At 45.2% G+C, this 19,325-nt stretch overlaps 1 protein-coding gene across 2 annotated transcripts in view; it reads right to left on the bottom strand.

Annotated features, from left to right (window-relative positions):
* The window catches only part of LOC126187568 (arginine/serine-rich protein PNISR), a 48,626-nt gene that overhangs the window by 12,161 nt on the left and 17,140 nt on the right, over window positions 1-19,325 (bottom strand). Inside the window, exon 2 of one of the 2 annotated variants that reach the window (XM_049928727.1) lies at window positions 489-572. The exons of the other annotated variant lie outside the window; for it this stretch is intronic. Coding sequence (XP_049784684.1) covers window positions 489-503 — 15 coding nt within the window. The 5' untranslated portion in view covers window positions 504-572. The remainder of the gene's footprint in view (window positions 1-488; window positions 573-19,325) is intronic. 2 annotated transcript variants of the gene reach the window in all.

Here is a 19,325-nt window from a genome sequence, read left to right as displayed (position 1 = left end):
TGAAAAGAAAAAAAGGGCAGCCAAACATGGTAATAATACACAGGTGGTATTCATTCTCAGCAAGATACGTACTCCATCAGTAGCTCTAAAAACCACATGAACCGGTTCCAGCTTCTGGTTAATCAACATCAAACAAAATATGTAAAGCCTTTACACATGGCATCAGCATAAATATCAACTGCTGTACAACATAAAAAGATTAACCTTATTTATTTTTCTGGCATCATATATAATGTATAGGATCTTTCTTTGGGGTTAAAGTGTGCAAGGACTACTAACAACTAACCATATGAAAATCACAATTATCAAACAATAATCAATAATTAATGCACATATATATTATCCTTATCAAAAATAATTTAACTAATTAATTTACACATATCAAGCAAATGTACTGTGAAAGAGGAACAATGCCATTATATATGAACAGACCCTTAATTTGAATGGCATTCAAATTATGTAGTAATAACTGTAAGTTTAATTCTCACCTTCATCAAATTCATGCGAATACTTGTCGAATATATCAGTTTTTAGAGTCTAACGGGTTACCGTCTCCATGTAAGAGCTGATGTCTGAAAAATAATGTATTAAGATTTACCAGGATCTTAACATTAGTTCAAATCTGACCATATTTTAGAACACATCATGAATGCATTAAAATACCATTTAGATAGTTACATCAATGTCAAACAGTAAGAGCACAATGCATTCTGGTCCAGCAACTCAACTTACTGTAACCTGCAAGCAGTAACCATAATATCAATAGTTTTTTGAAGCATCAGGAGGAACAACAAAACAGAAGCTGATAAACTTGACAAATATCTTATAAAGCAAGCATTTTCAAATGAAGTACTTTCATGTGTAAAAGAACTGAACATAAGAATCTGATTTAAGGAAACAATAAGTGGTGTTTAAGATTTTGTGAGCTTATGTAGTGATTCCACAGTTATGAAAAAATAACAAAGATCTTAATAAAGAAAACAAAAATAAAGAAAGGAAACAGATATTTACAGCCTGAAATGCAGTGTGTTCCATAGTGTCAATGTCAAATATTACACAGTTGCAGTTACCTAAAACTAAGTAATCATCTGAACATGTCCATGTCCACAAAGGCTCGAGAGATATATTAGGTTCAACAACGCATGATGGAACAATAGCCACAATCCTGACAGAGAAGCAGAATATATAATCTGTACAGTATTTTCTTTTATGTCTAATCCTGACAGAGCTAAATGAGCTGTTTGTCTACTTGCAACATGTTTACTGTACTAAACAGTGCACAATATTTGTAAAGATTTATGTATACATGCAGCTTGCACTATAAGTGTGTGTGTGGGGGGTGGGGGGGAGACTGACTTCTATTACGTGGCAGAACAAATTTTGGACCACTGAAACAAGCCCTACTTTTTAGGTAGATACATTTTATTAAAATATTTGCATGCACAAAAGCTGTAATTGTCATAGTAATGTGTTTCATACACATGCCATGACGTGAATACTGTTGGGAGAATTCTATTTAATTTATCTACCATAAAACATTGTTAACAACCAGAAATTATAGATCTTTTGTGACAGTTCCAGAAGAAAGTGTGAACGCTGAGGTCACGTGTTTCATTAAAAGACCAGTTTTGTGTGTGCAATAGCAACTGTGGTACATGCAAAGTAACTTCACATAAAAATAGGGCAGCAGACATAATCGATCATTGAAACTAATACTTATTCTACCTCTTAGCATTCAGGGTAGATTCCAAAATATTTTTCCATTCTAATTTATCTTCAGTAAGCAAATATTTGCTAACTGAATTCTACTATTTTTAACTTTTTATCAGAATGCATAATAAATTGAAGACACGAAGATGAAAGTTGTAATTACAATTCACAGAAGAGAAGTTGTTCTTATTAACAGATGGACCTGAAAATTATTTCAAGGCTGCTTATTACACGACTGTGACATTTCTCTTAGTGCCGCGTAATCTTGTGGTACCATTATCCAGTTGGTGAGCAACCTAAAGAAATAAATAATGCTTTTTATCTAAGTTGCAGTCTGTATTGGTATGAGCATCTGTATGCTCTTAAGAATGAATGTCCACCAATTTTCCAAAACCAATGGTTTACTGTTGACCAGGATTCAGAAAAATCTGGGGAAAAATAATGGATAAAACTCAACACTGGAAAATCCAGAAGAGAATATTATGGAAAGGATAGACTGCTACTCATCTTATAGCACAGATGTTGAATTGCAGATAGGCACAACAAAAAGATTGTCAAACAAGTACGCTTTTGATCAAAAAGGCCTTCATCCAAGTTAGAGACACACACACACACACACACACACACACACACACACACACACACACACACACACACACACACAAAAATCACAGTCTCTGGCTGTGGAGGCCATCCTGTGAGCAGCAGCGCATGATGTGATGATGGGAGAAGCAATCTGATTGGTGGGGGAAAAAGTTGGGGGGTAAGAGGGAGGCTGGGGTGGGGACAAATAGCACAGTAGGGGTGGAGGATGGTAAAGTGCTGCTTCTGGGAGCATGCAGGGATCAGGTAGAGAGAACGTAGTGCAGCCACGTGCAGTCGGGAGGACAGGGGCAGTGTAAATGGAGAGAAGTACAAAGACTGGATGTGTTGGTGGAGTAGATGGCTGTGTAGTGCTGCTCTGCGATCAGGGAGGGGATAGGTGGGTGTAGGACAGTCATTAACCAAGGTTGAGGCCAGGAGGGCCGCATGGTACCATCCTCTGCCAACTTATTCATGGGTCATCTAGAGGAATCCTTTCTAAAAAACCACAATCCCAAATCCCTCATACGGTTCAGATTCACTGATGACATCTTTGTGATCTGAATCGAGGGTAAGGACACCCCACCAACATTTCTCCAGAACCTCAATACCTTCTTCCCCATTCGCTTCACCTGGTCCTCCTCAAACCAACAAGCCACCTTCCTTGATGGTGACCTCCACCTCAAAGATGGCTCCATCAGTACCACATCAAACATATACCTCCACTTCAAAAGCTGCCACCCTTTCCATGCCAAGAAGTCCCTTCCATACAGTATAACCAACCAAGGCCATCACATCTTTAGTGATGAGCACTCCCTCTCAAAATATACCAAGGGTCTCACTAAAGCCTCCACAGATGGTAATTACCCTCCCAACCTTTAACAGTAATTGATCTCCCACGTCCCATCTCTCCAGTCATCCCCCACCTCCCGAAGTCCCACCATCTGGCTGCAGAGGAGCATTCCCCTCATGACTCAGTGACACTCAGGACTGGAGCAACTCAATCATATTCTCTGCCAGGGTTTCGACAACCTCTCATCATTCCCTGAAATGAGAAACGTCCTTCTCACTGTATTTCCCTCCCCTTCAACAGTGGTATTCTGCCTCACACCAAATCTACAGAACCCTATCCCCAAACCCCTTGCCTCACAGCTCATCCCTACAACAGAATTAGATACAAGACCTGTCCCATACATCCTCCCACCACCGCCACCTACTCCAGTCCAGTCACAAGCATCGCCTATCCCATCAAATGCAGGGCTACCTGTGAAACTAGTCACATGATCTCCAACCTGAGCTGCCACCACTGTGCTGTGTTCTATGTGGGTCTGACAACCAAAAAGCTGTCTGTCCACATGAATGGCCAACAACAAACTTTGGCCAAGAAACAGTTGTCCCACCCAGTTGCTGAGCACACTGTCCAACAGAATGTTCTTCACTTTTATGACTGCTTCACAGCCTGTGCCAGCAGGATCATTCCTACCGACTCCATATTTTCTGAACTGAAAACATGGGAACTGTCCCTCCAATACATCTTACTTTCCCGTAAACCTCCTGGCCTCAACCTTCGTTAGTCATTGTCCTACACACACCTATCCCACTCCTTGTTCCCACTACAGCACTACACGGCCCTCTACTCCACCAACACATCCACAGTCTTTTTACTTCTCTCCTTTCCAGCTGCCCCCCCCCCCCCCCCCCCGTCTAACCTCCCAACTATACCTAGCTGCCCTACCTTTGCCCCACCTTGTCCGTACATGCTCCCACAAGCAGCACTTTATCGTCCCCCACCCCTACCCTTCTATTTCTTCCCCTCACCGATCCAACCTCCTCCTTACCCCCACCATCCAGATTGCTTCTTCCATTATGCGCTGCTGCTCGCAGTCTGGCCTCGGCAGCCAGAGACTGTAGTCGTGTGTGCGTGTGTGTGTGTGTGTGTGTGGAAGTGGAAGTGAAGTGGCCAACTGTTCTGGTAGTTATGCAACAGAAAATGGTTCGGGTGTGATGTTGAGTGCTTTGACTGGTAAAAACCACACCTCCAATGCATGAAGTGTCAACTATCAAGCAAATTTTAATCAGACTATAGTGCTTTTTTCCTTGTCCTGCCAGAACTGCATTCATTGAGAGAATCTCCTCCACCTATGGGCTTGTTTGGTCAAAATTAAGAAATAATTTAGGAGAGAAAAGAATCGAGAAATAACGGAAGATATATAAATTTCTGCACGATTCCAAAAAATAGTACTTTACATTCATTTCAGTTTTACATCAGGTTAAAGTTTTTTAAAGTGTTAATGTTATTCAGTAGTGTTCCATACACTGCAAGAAAAGTTAAAAGACAATATTAACAAAATATATTCTTGTGACAGTAAATAGCTGCCTCAAGTAAATATGACCACTCTTATTGTCTTAAGGTTAACTATATAACATTTTGTAACCCTGATGCTGACAAAGCTCTAGAATATAACTTATGATTTCCAACTCTTCTTGTTTGAAGCCCTTCTCTTAGCACCAATGCAACCACATTCCACAATGTGCACCATGTGGTCGAAACTTTCAACAAATTCTGATTTGTTTAATCTCTGCAGCTCTATTTCAGACCATTCTTTCCCTCCCACCATTTTACTGTCTTTCTCACTCTGTTTTTGCTCTCTCTTTTTAATTACCGAACAGTTATTTTCCTCTTTTTAATGTCTCTCTACAACTGCACTGTTTTCATGATTCCATCCACTCACACCTGTGATATCCTCTCTTGTTGAACACGTGTATATTTATATGTTTGTATTTTACCTTGTATTAAGCTGGTAAATCCTACTGCGTTATAAGTTTATCCTTGGGTGGATAAATTACTATACTATACTACAATGAGGTAATAGAAGTCATGGGATACATTCTAATATCATGTCGGACCTCCTTTGGCCTCAGGTAGTGCAGCAATTCGACATGGCATAGCCTCAAGAAGTCATTTGAAGTCCTCTGTAAAAATAAAACTGCCTCTATAGCCATTCATAACTGTGAAAGTGTTGCTGGCGCAAGATTTTGTCCACAAATTGATCTCTTGATCATGTCCCATAAATGTTTGGTTGGATTAATGTCGGACAATCTGACTGGCCAAATTATTTGCTCGAACTGTCCACAATGTTCTCAAACCAATCATGAACAACTGTGGCCCAGTAACATGACACATTGTTGTCTGGAAACATGAAGTCTGACTGGTTTTGGTTTCCAAGCAGCCAAGCATAACCATTTCCAATCAGTTATCAGTTCAGTTGGAACAAATGACCCAGTCCACTCCATTTTTTTTTTTTTTTTTGTTTGGGTTTAAGGGCGCTCAACTGCTGAGGTCATTAGCGCCCAGTCACTGTTGTTACAGCACATGGAATCTCGTAAAACTCAAGGGGATGGAGGGGACACCAGAAGGACCCGACAAAGATGCAGACAAAATAAGTAAAAAGATTAAATGTCTTTGGACAAGCCAGTTAAAGTTATAAAACGCAGAATACGAGCAGCTGCTCGAGCGTCATCAGCTAAAACATCCGGTAAAGTAGATGGCAGGGACAAGACAACACGAAATTGACTAAAACGGGGACACGACAATAAAACATGGCGCACTGTTAATGCCTGACCACATGGGCACTGCGGGGCTGGGTCACCGGAGAGCAGGTAGCGGTGGCTAAACCGGCAATGCCCAATCCGTAACCTGGTCAGAAGGACCTCCTCGCGCCGAGATGGTCGGGAGGATGTTGTCCAAGCAGTTGGTGGCGGTTTTACTGCCCGGAGCTTGTTTCCTTGGAGGGATGACCAAGCATCCCACCACAACGACACAAGCCTCTTACAGACATCCCCACGAACGTCGGATGACGGGACACAATGGGAGGCTGGCCGAGGCAGGAGGACTGCAGCCTTGGCTGCAGCATCCGCAGCCTCATTCCCAGGCACTCCCACATGTCCGGGAACCCACAGAAAGCTGACAGAACCACCGTTATCAGCGAAAGAATGGAGGGACTGCTGTATCCGTTGAATCAAGGGATGGACCGGATAGGGAGCTCCAATGCTCTGAAGAGCACTGAGTGAGTCAGAGCAGAGTACATATGATGAATGGTGGTGTCGGCGGGCATACTGAACGGCCTGATGGAGAGCAAAAAGCTCGGCCGTAAAGCTGGAACATTGGTCGAGGAGCCGGTATTTAAATGTGGCGGCCCCGACGACAAAGGCACAGCCGACACCATCGTCAGTTTTGGAGCCATCGGTGTAAATAAAGGTGTGACCGGCAAGTCGAGCACGAAGTTCGGCAAACCGTGAGCAATACATTGCAGCCGGAGTACCATCCTTCGGGAGTGAGCTGAGGTCGAGATAAATATGAACCGGAGCCTGGAGCCAAGGTGGTGTCGGGCTCTCACCCTCTCTGAAGGTGGTAGGGAGGGCAAAATCCAATTGTCGAAGCAGGCGACGGAAGCGGACTCCGGGGGGGCAGCAGGGCAGACACATACAACCCGTACTGACGGTCGAGAGAATCGGCGAAGAAGGACTTGTAAGAGGGGTGGTCGGGCATAGACGACAGCCGGCAGGCATACCGACACAGAAGTACGTCGCGCCGGTAGGTCAACGGTAACTCGGCAGCTTCAGCATAAAGACTCTCGACAGGACTAGTGTAGAAGGCTCCGGTCGCAAGACGTAACCCCCGATGGTGGATGGAGTTGAGCCGGCGTAAGAGGGACGGCCGAGCGGACGAGTAGACGAAGCTCCCATAATCCAGCTTCGATCGGACTATGGACCGATACAAGCGAAGCAGGACAGTGCGATCCGCTCCCCAAGATGAACCGCTAAGAACTCTGAGGACATTAAGGGAACGTGTACAACGGGCCGCCAAATAAGAGACGTGTGGAGACCAACACAGTTTCCTGTCCAACGTGAGCCCTAGAAACTTAGTTGTGTCCACGAATGGGAGAACAACGGGACCGAGATGTAAGGATGGCGGAAGGAACGCTTTATTTCGCCAAAAGTTGATACAAACCGTCTTTTCTTCAGAGAACCGGAAGCCATTTGCCACACTCCATGAGTTGAGGCTGTCTAGACAACGCTGAAGGCAGCGCTCCAGGAGGCATGTTCTCTGGGCACTGCAGTAGATCGCGAAGTCATCGACAAAGAGAGAGCCTGAGACATGAGGTGGAATGCAATCCATAATTGGATTGATCGCGATGGCAAAAAGGGCTACGCTCAAGACGGAGCCCTGAGGCACTCCGTTCTCCTGGAGGAAGACGTCGGACAATACGGAGCCCACACGTACCCTAAACTTTCGATCCGTTAAAAAGGAATCAATAAAAAGGGGCAGGCGACCGCGTAGGCCCCACCTGTGCATAGTGCGGAGGATACCTCCTCTCCAACAGGTGTCATAAGCCTTCTCCAAGTCGAAGAACACGGCTACCGTTTGGCGCCTTCGCAAAAAGTTGTTCATGATGAATGTCGACAAGGTCACGAGGTGGTCAACAGCGGAGCGGCGGCGACGAAAGCCGCATTGGACATTAGTAAGTAGCCGTCGAGATTCAAGAATCCAGACTAACCGAGCATTAACCATACGCTCCATCACCTTACAGACACAGCTTGTAAGAGAAATGGGGCGGTAACTAGAAGGAAGGTGTCTATCCTTCCCGGGTTTGGGTATAGGAACAACAACGGCGTCACGCCAACGCATGGGGACTTGACCTTCGGTCCAGACGCGATTGTAGGTACGGAGAAGGAAGCTTTTGCCCGCCGGAGAAAGGTGTGCCAGCATCTGAACGTGAATGTCATCCGGCCCCGGAGCAGAGGACCGGGACAGTGCAAGCGCACGTTCGAGTTCCCGCATAGTAAAGGGGGCATTATAGGTTTCCAGATTCAGCGAGTGGAAGGAAGGTCGCCGAGCCTCTTCTGCCTCTTTCCTGGGAAGGAAGGCAGGATGGTAATGGGCGGAGCTTGAAACCTCCTCGAAAAAGCGGCCAAAGGCATTGGAGACAGCCGCCGGATCAACAAGGACCGCATTACCTGAGGTCAGGCCAGGTACCGAGGAGTGGGCCTTAATGCCCGACAGCCGGCGCAGGCTACCCCAAACAACGGAAGAGGGAGTAAAACTGTTAAAGGAGCCGGTGAAAGAGGCCCAACAAGCTTTTTTGCTGTCTTTGATGACTCTACGGCATTGCGCTCGGAGTCGTTTGTATTCAATACAATTCGCCAACGTAGGATGGCGGCGAAAGGTGCATAAAGCACGTCGGAGCACGGATAGCGTCCCTACAAGCTTCGTTCCACCAGGGGACGGAAACGCGACGTGAAGAAGTAGTACGAGGAATGGAACGTTCGGCAGCATGGATGATAACAGCCGTGAGGTATTCGACCTGACTGTCACAACTGGGAAAATCGTGGTCCGGAAAGGTCGCCAGGGATGAGTAAAGTCCCCAGTCAGCTTTCAGTATGTTCCAGCTTGAAGGACGTGGGGATGGGGTGTGGTGCAGGAGACGAACGACACAGGGGAAGTGGTCGCTCGAATAGGTGTCAGAAAGGACATACCACTCGAACCGACAGGCAAGAGTGGTAGAACATATCGAGAGGTCCAAGTGGGAGTAGGTATGAGTGGAGTCTGAGAGGAAAGTCGGGGCGCCGGTATTGAGGCAGACAAGATTGAGATGGTTTAAGACATCTGCCAAGAGTGAGCCTCTTGGACAGGATGCAGGAGAGCCCCAAAGGGGATGATGGGCATTGAAGTCGCCAAACAATAAAAACGGCGGGGGAAGCTGAACGATCAGGTGCATCATGTCAGCCCGACTAACAGCAGACGACGGTGGAGTGTAGATGGTACAAACTGAAAAAGTAAAAGCAGAAAGAGTAATGCGGACAGCTATTGCTTGGAGTGGGGTGTTCAATGGGATGGGATGGTAATAGACGTCGTCCCGAATGAGCAACATGACCCCACCATGAGCTGGGACACCGTCCACAGGGGTAAGGTCATACCGCTCCGAGGTATAGTGGGTAAAGGCAATACGGTCAGTCGGGCGCAACTTGGTTTCCTGGAGTCCAAGGACGAGCGGACAGTGCAGGCGGAGGAGCAGTTGTAATTCCTCCCGATGAGATCGAATACCTCTTATGTTCCAATGAAACAATGCCATCGCTAGTCAAAAAGTTGGGGGAACGAGACGGGGGAAGAGCTGGTCACCTCGACGGCCGCGGAGGGCCAGGTTGCGAGGGAACAACGCTACAACCGACGGGAGGCGGATCCGGTTCCATCGACTGGTCGCCAGCTGCGGCCGCTGTCCCTGGTTGTGTAGGAGGGGCAGCATCAGTTGCCGACGAAAGGCCAGCTGAGCGCCTGGCAGCAGAGCGTCCCGGCGAAACTGAGGACGGCCGGGAGCGGCGATTCACGGATGGAGCGTCAGTCGAAACGCGCCGGGGTGGAGAGGGGGATAGAGACTTCTTCTTGGAGGCCTTCTTGGAAGGCCGAGGAGGCACAGGGATGGTGGGCTGGACCCGAAGAAGGTCCTCACGCGCGGGGTCCGTTTTGGAACGCCGGACCTCGGAAGCCGGGGTCCGGAACGTTTCCCCGATGGACGCCTGAGAAGAGGATCGCTTCTCAGGTGGCGTGTGGGGAGAAGGAGGAGGAAGGGTGGCCCCTGGGGCAGAGGGGGTGGGGGCCACGGGGGAGGAGGATTTGGAAGGGAGGGATTTGGGAGGCGGAGGCAGAGCCCCCTGATGGGCGGAGGAGGCGGAGGGGGGACAGGAGAGGGGTGAGGAGACCGCGGAAGGAGTGGACACAACTGAGGCAAACGAAGTGGTCAATGGCACGGGATGGAGGCGGTCGTACTTCTTCCTGGCCTCAGAATAAGACAGCCGATCCAAAGTTTTGATTTCTTGTATCTTCTTCTCCTTCTGATATGCGGGGCAGTCTGAGGATCTAGGCGAGTGGACGCCAGGACAATTAACGCACCGAGGTGGTGGGGTGCATGTATGTTCCTCACGAAGAGGACGTCCACAATCGCCACAGAGGGGCTCAGCCTCACACCGTGACGACATGTGCCCAAAGCGCAAACACCTAAAACAGCGCATAGGAGGCGGAACGTAGGGTCGCACGTCACACCGGTAGCACATTACCTTTACCTTCTCCGGGAGAACGTCCCCCTCGAAGGCGAGGATAAAGGCCCCAGTGTCGATGCGACGGTCTTTGGGGCCGCGCTGGACTCGCCGGACGAAATGCACGCCTCGGCGCTCCAGGTTGGCCCTGAGCTCCTCATCAGATTGTAGCAGGAGGTCACGATGAAAAATAACCCCCTGCGTCCTATTGAGTGCCAGATGTGGGACAATGGAGACTGGGATGTCCCCTAGGCGGTCGCACGCCTGGAGCGCCGCCGACTGTGTGGCGGACGTGGTCTTGATAAGAACGGACCCTGAACGCATCTTGCTGAGAGCCTCGATTTCCCCGAAGATGTCCTCAATGTGCTGAACAAAGAACAGGGGCTTGGAGGTGGCGAGTGTCCCCCCATCGGTTCGAGAACAGACCAAATAGCGGGGGAAGTACTTCGCTCCAAGCCGGCGGGCCTGTCCCTCCTCCCATGGAGTGGCCAAGGGGGAAGGGGCAGGAGAACCAGAACTAGAAACGGTACCTTTTCTTTTGAAAGACTCGGCCGCAGAGCGACCCGATACGTGGTGACATTTCATCTGCGAAACGTCCGCCCCGATACCACCCACTCCGACCAGGGGCTCTCCCCACGGGCGCCACCCAGCCGCAGCAAGGGCCACCTGGCAGGATGACCATTGCCGGGAGTCCTGATGCCCCAAGGAGACGGGCATCTACTCCTTGGCCGACGTGGGGAGGGTGCAGCTCAGGTATCGGCAGTACGATCCCTGTGTTGTCAGGGGGCTACAACCTAGAGGGTACATGACGACCCCACCACAACGGGCTGGCTACCGTGCTGGATTTCTGGTGCCATGGAAAGTCCATCATGATCGCTGGTGCAGATGGAGACGCACTATGGGCGTAACTGGGACAACCCAAAAGGCGTTTAGGCCCAATTTGAGTAATAGTGGGTATGGTTACAACGCCGGTGCAATGCTGAGTGCCAAGATCTGAGTGCACTTAGGACCAGTGGTACACCACGTAAGGTGTCCTTCCCCAAAAGGCTCGTACTTCTGTAGAAATTTAGAAAAATGGAGGTCAAACCCCAAGGGGGACCATCACATGGAAGGCCGAAACGGTTGAAACTCCTTTTAGTCGCCTCGTACGACAGGCAGGAATACCTCGGGCCTATTCTTACCCCGGACCCGCAGGGGGAGTCCACTCCATGTAAACACAGCCTAAACCATTGAGGAGCCACCACCAGTTTGCACAGTGCCTTGAGGACAACTTGGGACCAAGGCTTCATGGGATCTGCGCCACACTCGAAACCCTACCATCAGCTCGTACCAAAGGGAATCAGGACACATCTGACCAGGCCATGGTTTTCCAGTTGTCTAGGTCCAACCGATATAGTGTTAGTAAAGGCACTCACATTGGTCATCTGCTGCCATAATCCATTACTGACAAATGTTGCCACCATCCTAATGGATATGTTCGTTGTTGTACATCTGCCCCCCCCCCCTTTTTCTTCATTTTTGCAGTTATTTCACAAAGTGTTGCTTGTCTGTTAGCACTGACAATTATAGGCAAACACTGCTGCTCTCAGGCTATTAGACACTGCGTTGCCCTTGGTGAGAGGTAATGCCTGAAATTTGGTATTCTCGGCCCTCTCTTGACACTATAGATCTTGAATTCCCTAACAATTTCCGAAATAGAATGTCCCATGCCTCTAGCTCCAAGTACTATTTCACATTCAAACTCAATTAATTGCTGTCGTTCGGACAAAATCACACTCGAAACCTTTTCATGTGAATTGGTTAAGTACAAATTACAGCTGCACCACGCACTGCCCTTTTATACCTCGTTTACTTAATGCTATTGCCATATGTATATGTGAATATCACTATCTCATGACTTTTGTCACCTCAGTGTATTATTTTAGACCTTAGATTTGAACAGAGAGTTAATGGCAATCCATTATTAGGACCACTCCCCTCCCCATAATTTAAATACCAACTTCTATGTCCTCTATTACTTAATACTCCTAAGCTGAACCCTACATCTATCGTCACAGTATTTTTTTTTCCTCCCTTCTTTTAATTACACACATCTCTCTTATATTTTTCTGTTTGCCTCTTCTTCCTTACAAAGAAGATGCTTTAAAACTCCTAAAGCTTAAGATTTGATGTATCTTTTTTCCCCTATCAGTTTTACTGCAATTGTTAAGTTCCAGAAACAGATTGGAAATGTTCAAGAGGCTCAGGAAAATATATCTATTGCAGTGTCTAATTAGACACAGAAAATGTAATTCTCTGGAAAAGATACATATGAACAACCTTTAAAAAAACAGGTAAAACGTAATACAGATGTTGAAGTTCATTATTGAATAAATCATTCCTTAAATCCACTGTCAATAACAGGCTCTGGTAAAACTGGTTTTGGTGATGATGGAAAGAAAACTGTTTTCTATGTCAGGCAGATCGAATCTCCAGAAGAGCGTATTATTGTTGTAATAAAACTCAATTAACAGGAATAAATGATGATGTAGAGGATAAGAGGGAGGGGAAAAGGGTTGCATTACACAGCCCTTAGGTTTGAATCAGTAATTCCAAACAGGCCACAGTGAAATTATGTTTTCATCGTGTCAGTATTCAAGTCATACAGAGCATTTTTAGCAACCAATGACACACAAATACAATTTTTATTGTTGTCTCACAGGAACTGCTAGTGGACAGAATGTCTCATCCCTGTTAAGTAGTGTGTGAGGTGTCTGAGGGGCAAAAAGGAAAAGATAAGAGATACACAGGGGCTCAGACATGTTATTTGCTACCCTCTGTAGTGTCATACTACACTACCTATTAGCCACCATATTTCATGTAGTCAATCTACTTTTTGTTTTGGATGTGAGAAAGTTCGTATCACATTTTTGTAAGCTACACGTTTGCTAAATTTGGTTCTGTAATCATAGCTGTCGTCTGCTCAACATATGCAAGCAAGCCTGGATATCCATTGAAGACACGTGTCTATATTTTAACATATGCTCTGTACATACATTTTGACAACACAGTCTGTAACTGTGTTGTATTTTGCACACACTGTATTTATTTACTTGTTAGTTAATAAAGCATATTGCATCAAGTTCTCAAGCCCGCAGGGTTGCCACATCTTGCAAAGAAAATCAGTCTCATTACTTTATTGTCGTACCTCGTAAGTTACAATTTTCTGTAACGTTTCTGTCTGTTCTCCAAAAGTTGTGGATAGCACAAATCCATTACAAATTACATATTTTCTGTATTGGACACATCTATTGAGCAGAAAAGTCATACTAACAGACAAAGACTAATCCTAAATTGAATTTTGCAGGCTACATCCTCTCATTATGAGTGTCACACAATTAACTGTAACACAAATATTACTGACACTGTTGAGATACGATCAATATCAAATATTTGTTTCTCCACTAAAATTGAGAGTAATTTAGTTTCTGGTTGTAACTTCTCAACATTAAGAGTTGACTTATTTAGTAGTTATTTTACACATTATCTACCACTATCCTGCATCATGTCCCCTTAGTTTGACAATATAAAACATGGTAGAGGGATATTCAACGTACTTTACTGACATCCCAGTACTGCCTATCAATGGTGTGTGTGTGTGTATGTGTGTGTGTGTGTGTGTGTGTGTGTGTGTGTGTGTGTGTGTGTCTTCATTGTCCGTGTGATAACATGGGTTTACTTGGGTCTAGGTAATGTGAATTTGGAAAAGTGTGTTTTGTTTTTAGTGATTTGTGTATATATTAAAGGATGGATACAACTGACTATCTTTTCACCACACGTTGCTTTAGAGATGATATGTTGTCGACTATAAAGGTTCTGCAGGTTTTTAGATTATCTGCAGATAATGTTAGGTGCCATGCTTATGGGCAGTACCTGAAGTTGGAGGAAGGTAGTATTGCTACGTCAGATGCATTTTTGTCGTAGAGGGGTTTGTGGAAGAGAAGTTATGAAAACTTAGTGGTTAACAATGGTATTCAGTTTAAAGATTATGACTCTCAGGCTTGCACTAATAACATAGAGGGGTTTGTGGGGGAAGGGGGGGGGGGCAATGAAACAGGAAGGGGGAAGAGGTGCTCTTCCAACCTTCAATCCCATTTAGATGAGTATTGCTGATGGAAGAGCATCCCTGAGAATTTTTTTTTTTTTTTTTTTTTTTTTTCCCTTTCTATTAAGAGCTGTGGGGAGGGTGTATATGCCGAGGGTGTGAGAGTGTTGGGTTTCAGTGGGTGTGGAAGATAAGGTTGTAGGTACTGTTTGTGAGGTTGATGGAACCAACCAGTTACAAGTGAGGGAAGGATGTGTTTAGATGTTACTTTGTTTCGTGTGGAGAGGACCGGTTATGTTGTTGAATTTTTTAAGGAGTGGTTGGTTTTGGTTTTTGATCGTTACTTTTTTTGTGGGTTTTGTAAATTTTAGTGGTATCATGTGGGTTGCGGTTGGTGTATTGGTGGGAAGTTGTGGGAGCTGGGTTGCTTTTGTATATATGTGTGAGTATGGGGGGGGGGGGGGGGGGATCTAGGCGATTTTATTGGAGGCTTTTGCTGGTAGGTAATGTTTGTTTGGGTTTCATTCTATAAAAATTTTCATATTTTGTCTGTTTTGTTTTTTTATTATTATTATTTTTAACAATTAACTGAATATGAGGGTATTTAGGTTTTCGAGTTGTTGGAATTTTGGCATCGGTGGTTTTTTGTGAGTTATGTAGGTGAATTTTGTGGTCGTGTTTTTTTTAAATTTGTGATCTACTTGCGGGTATCAAGCGCTTGAGCTATTTAGGCTAAGTGAAGTGTACAATTTCTGTCAGTTTAGTGGCTGTAGTGCTATCTCATAAACTGAGTTTTTCCTTAAATTTTGTGGATAATATATGTGCGATGGTGCAGAGTTTTGTACTGATGTACTTTTAGCTTGACACCATCCTATGCGCCCTACTTCCCACAGTTGTCCCCATTAGCTTAATTCTAATGCTGGAGTGAAACCTTCATATGACTATTTTGTTGATGTTTGTTGCAATGTGTTTGTAGTGACATCATTGTTGTTGTTGTTGTCTTCAGCCCAGAGACTGGTTTGATGCAACTCTCCATGCTACTCTATCCTCTGCAAGCTTCATCATCTCCCAATACCCACTGCAAAGTACATCCCTCTGAATCTGTTTAGTGTATTCATCTCTTGGTCTCCCTCTACGACTTTTGCCCTCCACGCTACCCTCCAATACTAAATTGGTGATCCCTTGATGCCTCAGAATCTGCCCTACCAACTGATCCCTTCTTCTGGTCAAGTTGTGCCACAAATTTCTCTTCTCTTCTATTCTATTCAATACTTCCTCATTAGTTATGTGATCTACCCATCTAATCTTCAGCATTCTTCTGTAGCACCACATTTCGAAAGCTTCTATTCTCTTCTTTTCTAAACTATTTATCATCCACGTCCACTTTCATATATGGCTACACTCCATACAAATACTTTCAGAAACGACTTCCTGACACTTAAATCAATACTCAATGTTAACAAATTTCTCTTATTCAAAAATGCTTTACACGCCATTGCCAGTCTACATTTTATATCCTCTCTACTTCGACCATCATCAGTTATTTTGCTCCTGAAATAGGAAAACTCATTTACTACTTTAAGCATATCATTTCCTAATCTAATTCCCACAGCATCACCCGATTTAATTCGACTACATTCCATTATCCTGGTTTTGCTTTTGTTGATGTTCATCTTATATCCTCCTTCAAGACATTGTCCATTCCGTTCAGCTGCTCTTCCAGGTCCTTTGCTGTCTCTGACAGAATTACAATGTCATCGGCGAACCTTAAAGTTTTTATTTCTTCTCCATGGATTTTAATACTAACTCCGAATTTTTCTTTTGTTTCCTTTACTGCTTGCTCAATATACAGACTGAATAACATCGGGGATAGGCTACAACACTGTCTCACTCCCTTCCCAACCACTGCTTCCCTTTCATGCCCCTCGACTCTTATAACTGACATCTGGTTTCAGTACAAATTGTAAACAGCCTTTCACTCCCTGTATTTTTCCCCTGCCACCTTCAGAATTTGAAAGGGAGTATTCCAGTCAACATTGTCAAAAGCTTTCTTTAAGTCTACAAATGCTAGAAACGTAGGTTCGCCCTTCCTTAATCTAGCTTCTAACATGAGTCGTAGGGTGAGTATTGCCTCACGTGTTCCAACATTTCTACAGAATTCAAACTGATCTTCCCCAAGGTCGGCTTCTACCACAATTTCCATTCGTCTGTATAGAACTCACGTTATTATTTTGCAGCTGTGGCTTATTAAACTAATAGTTCGGTAATTTTCACAGCTGTCAACACCTGCTTTCTTTGGGATTGGCATTATTATATTCTTCTTGAAGTCTGAGGGTATTTAGCCTGTCTCATACAACTTGCTCACCAGATGGTAGAGTTTTGTCAGGACTGGCTCACCCAAGGCCGTCAGTAGTTCCAATGGAATGTTGTCTACTCCGGGGGCCTTGTTTCGACTCAGGTCTTCCAGTGCTCTGTCAAACTCTTCACGCAGTATTGTATCTCGCATTTCATCTTCATCTACATCCTCTTCCATTTCCATAATATTGTCCTCAAGTACATCGCCTTGTATAGACCGTCTATATACTCCTTCCACCTTTCTGCTTTCCCTTCTTTGCTTAGAACTGGGTTTCCATCTGAGCTCTTGATATTCATACAAGTGGCTCTCTTTTCTCCAAAGGTCTCTTTAATTTTCCTATAGGCAGTATCTATCTTACCCATAGTGAGATAAGCCTCTACATCCTTACATTTGTCCTCTAGCCACCCCTGCTTAGCCATTCTGCACTTCCTGTCGATCTCATTTTTGAGATATTTGTATTCCCTTTTGCCTGCTTCATTTACTGCATTTTTATATTTTCTCCTTTCATCAATTAAAATCAATATTTCTTCTGTTACCCAAGGATTTCTACTAGCCCTCATCTTTTTACCTACTTGATCCTCTGCTGCCTTCACTGCTTCATCCCTCTGAGCTACCCATTCTTCTTCTACTGTATTTCTTTCCCCCATTCCTGTCAATTGTTCCCTTATGCTCTCCCTGAAACTCTGTACAACCTCTGGTTTAGTCAGTTTATCCAGGTCCCATCTCCTTAAATTCCCACCTTTTTGCAGTTTCTTCAGTTTTAATCTACAGTTCATAACCAATAGATTGTGGTCAGACTCCACATCTTCCCCTGGAAATGTCTTACAATTTAAAACCTGGTTCATAAATCCCTGTCTTACCATTATATAATCTATCTGATACCTTCTAGTATCTCCAGGATTCTTCCAGGTATACAACCTCCTTTTATGATTTTTGAACCAAGTGTTAGCTATGATTAAGTTATGCTCGGTGTAAAATTCTACCAGACGGCTTCCTCCTTCATTTCTCTCCCCCAATCCATATTCACCCACTATGTTTCCTTCTCTCCCTTTTCCTACTCTCAAATTCCAGTTACCCACGACTATTAAATTTTCGTCTCCCTTCACCATCTGAATAATTTCTTTTATCTCATCATACATTTCATCAATCTCTTCGTCGTCTGCATAGCTAGTTGGCATATAAACTTGTACTACTGTGGTAGGCGTGGGCTTCGTATCTATCTTGGCCACAATAATGCGTTCACTATGCTGCTTGTAGTAGCTTACCCGTATTCCTATTTTCCTTTTCATTATTAAACCTACCCCTGCATGACCCCTATTTGCTTTTGTATTTATAATCCTGTATTCACCTGACCACAAGTCTTGTTCCTCCTGCCACCAAACTTCACTAATTCCCACTATATCTAACTTTAACCTATCCATTTCCCTTTTTAAATTTTCTAATGTTCCTGCCCGATAAAGGGATCTGACATTCCATGCTCCGATCCATAGAATACCAGTTTTAACCATGTCCTCCTGAGTAGTACTCGCCCGGAGATCTGAATGGGAGACTATTTTACCTCCGGAATATTTTACCCAAGAGGATGCCGTCATCATTTAACCATACAGTAAAGCTGCATGCCTTCAGGAAAAATTATGGCTGTAGTTTCCCCTTGCTTTCAGCTGTTCGCAGTACCAGCACAGCAAGGCCGTTTTGGCTAGTGTTACAAGGCGAGATCAGGCAATCACCCAGACTGTTGCCCCTGCAACTACTGAAAAGGCTGCCCCTCTTCAGGAACCACACATTTGTCTGGCCTCTCAACAGATACCCCTCCGTTGTGGTTGCACCTACGGCACGGCTATCTGAATCACTGAGGCACGCAAGCCTCCCCACCAACGGCAAGGTCTACGGTTCATTGCCATACTGTATACACCGGAAGTAGACATGTACTCGCCCGGAGATCTGAATGGGAGACTATTTTACCTCCGGAATATTTTACCCAAGAGGATGCCGTCATCATTTAACCATACAGTAAAGCTGCATGACTTCAGGAAAAAGTATGGCTGTAGTTTCCCCTTGCTTTCAGCTGTTCGCAGTACCAGCACAGCAAGGCCGTTTTGGCTGGTGTTACAAGGCGAGATCAGGCAATCACCCAGACTGTTGCCCCTGCAACTACTGAAAAGGCTGCCCCTCTTCAGGAACCACACGTTTGTCTGGCCTCTCAACAGATACCCCTCCGTTGTGGTTGCACCTACGGCACGGCTATCTGAATCGCTGAGGCACGCAAGCCTCCCCACCAACGGCAAGGTCCACGGTTCATTGCCAAACTGTATACTCCGGAAGTAGACATTTCCGCCATACTGACAACGTCCTGTGTCTAAACAGATGGGTGGAATCGGACAGTTACCTAATGGGGGGGGGGGGGGGGGGGGGGGGTGAGGAGAAGGTAAGAGAGGGAGGCAATGTTTAACACATTCTCTCCCATCCCCTCTTACCTTGAGAAAACATGTATACAAAATGTTG

Source organism: Schistocerca cancellata, chromosome 5 (assembly GCF_023864275.1).
Source record: "Schistocerca cancellata isolate TAMUIC-IGC-003103 chromosome 5, iqSchCanc2.1, whole genome shotgun sequence".
NCBI lineage: Eukaryota > Metazoa > Arthropoda > Insecta > Orthoptera > Acrididae > Schistocerca > Schistocerca cancellata.
This window is presented reverse-complemented; position numbering and strand designations above follow the sequence as displayed.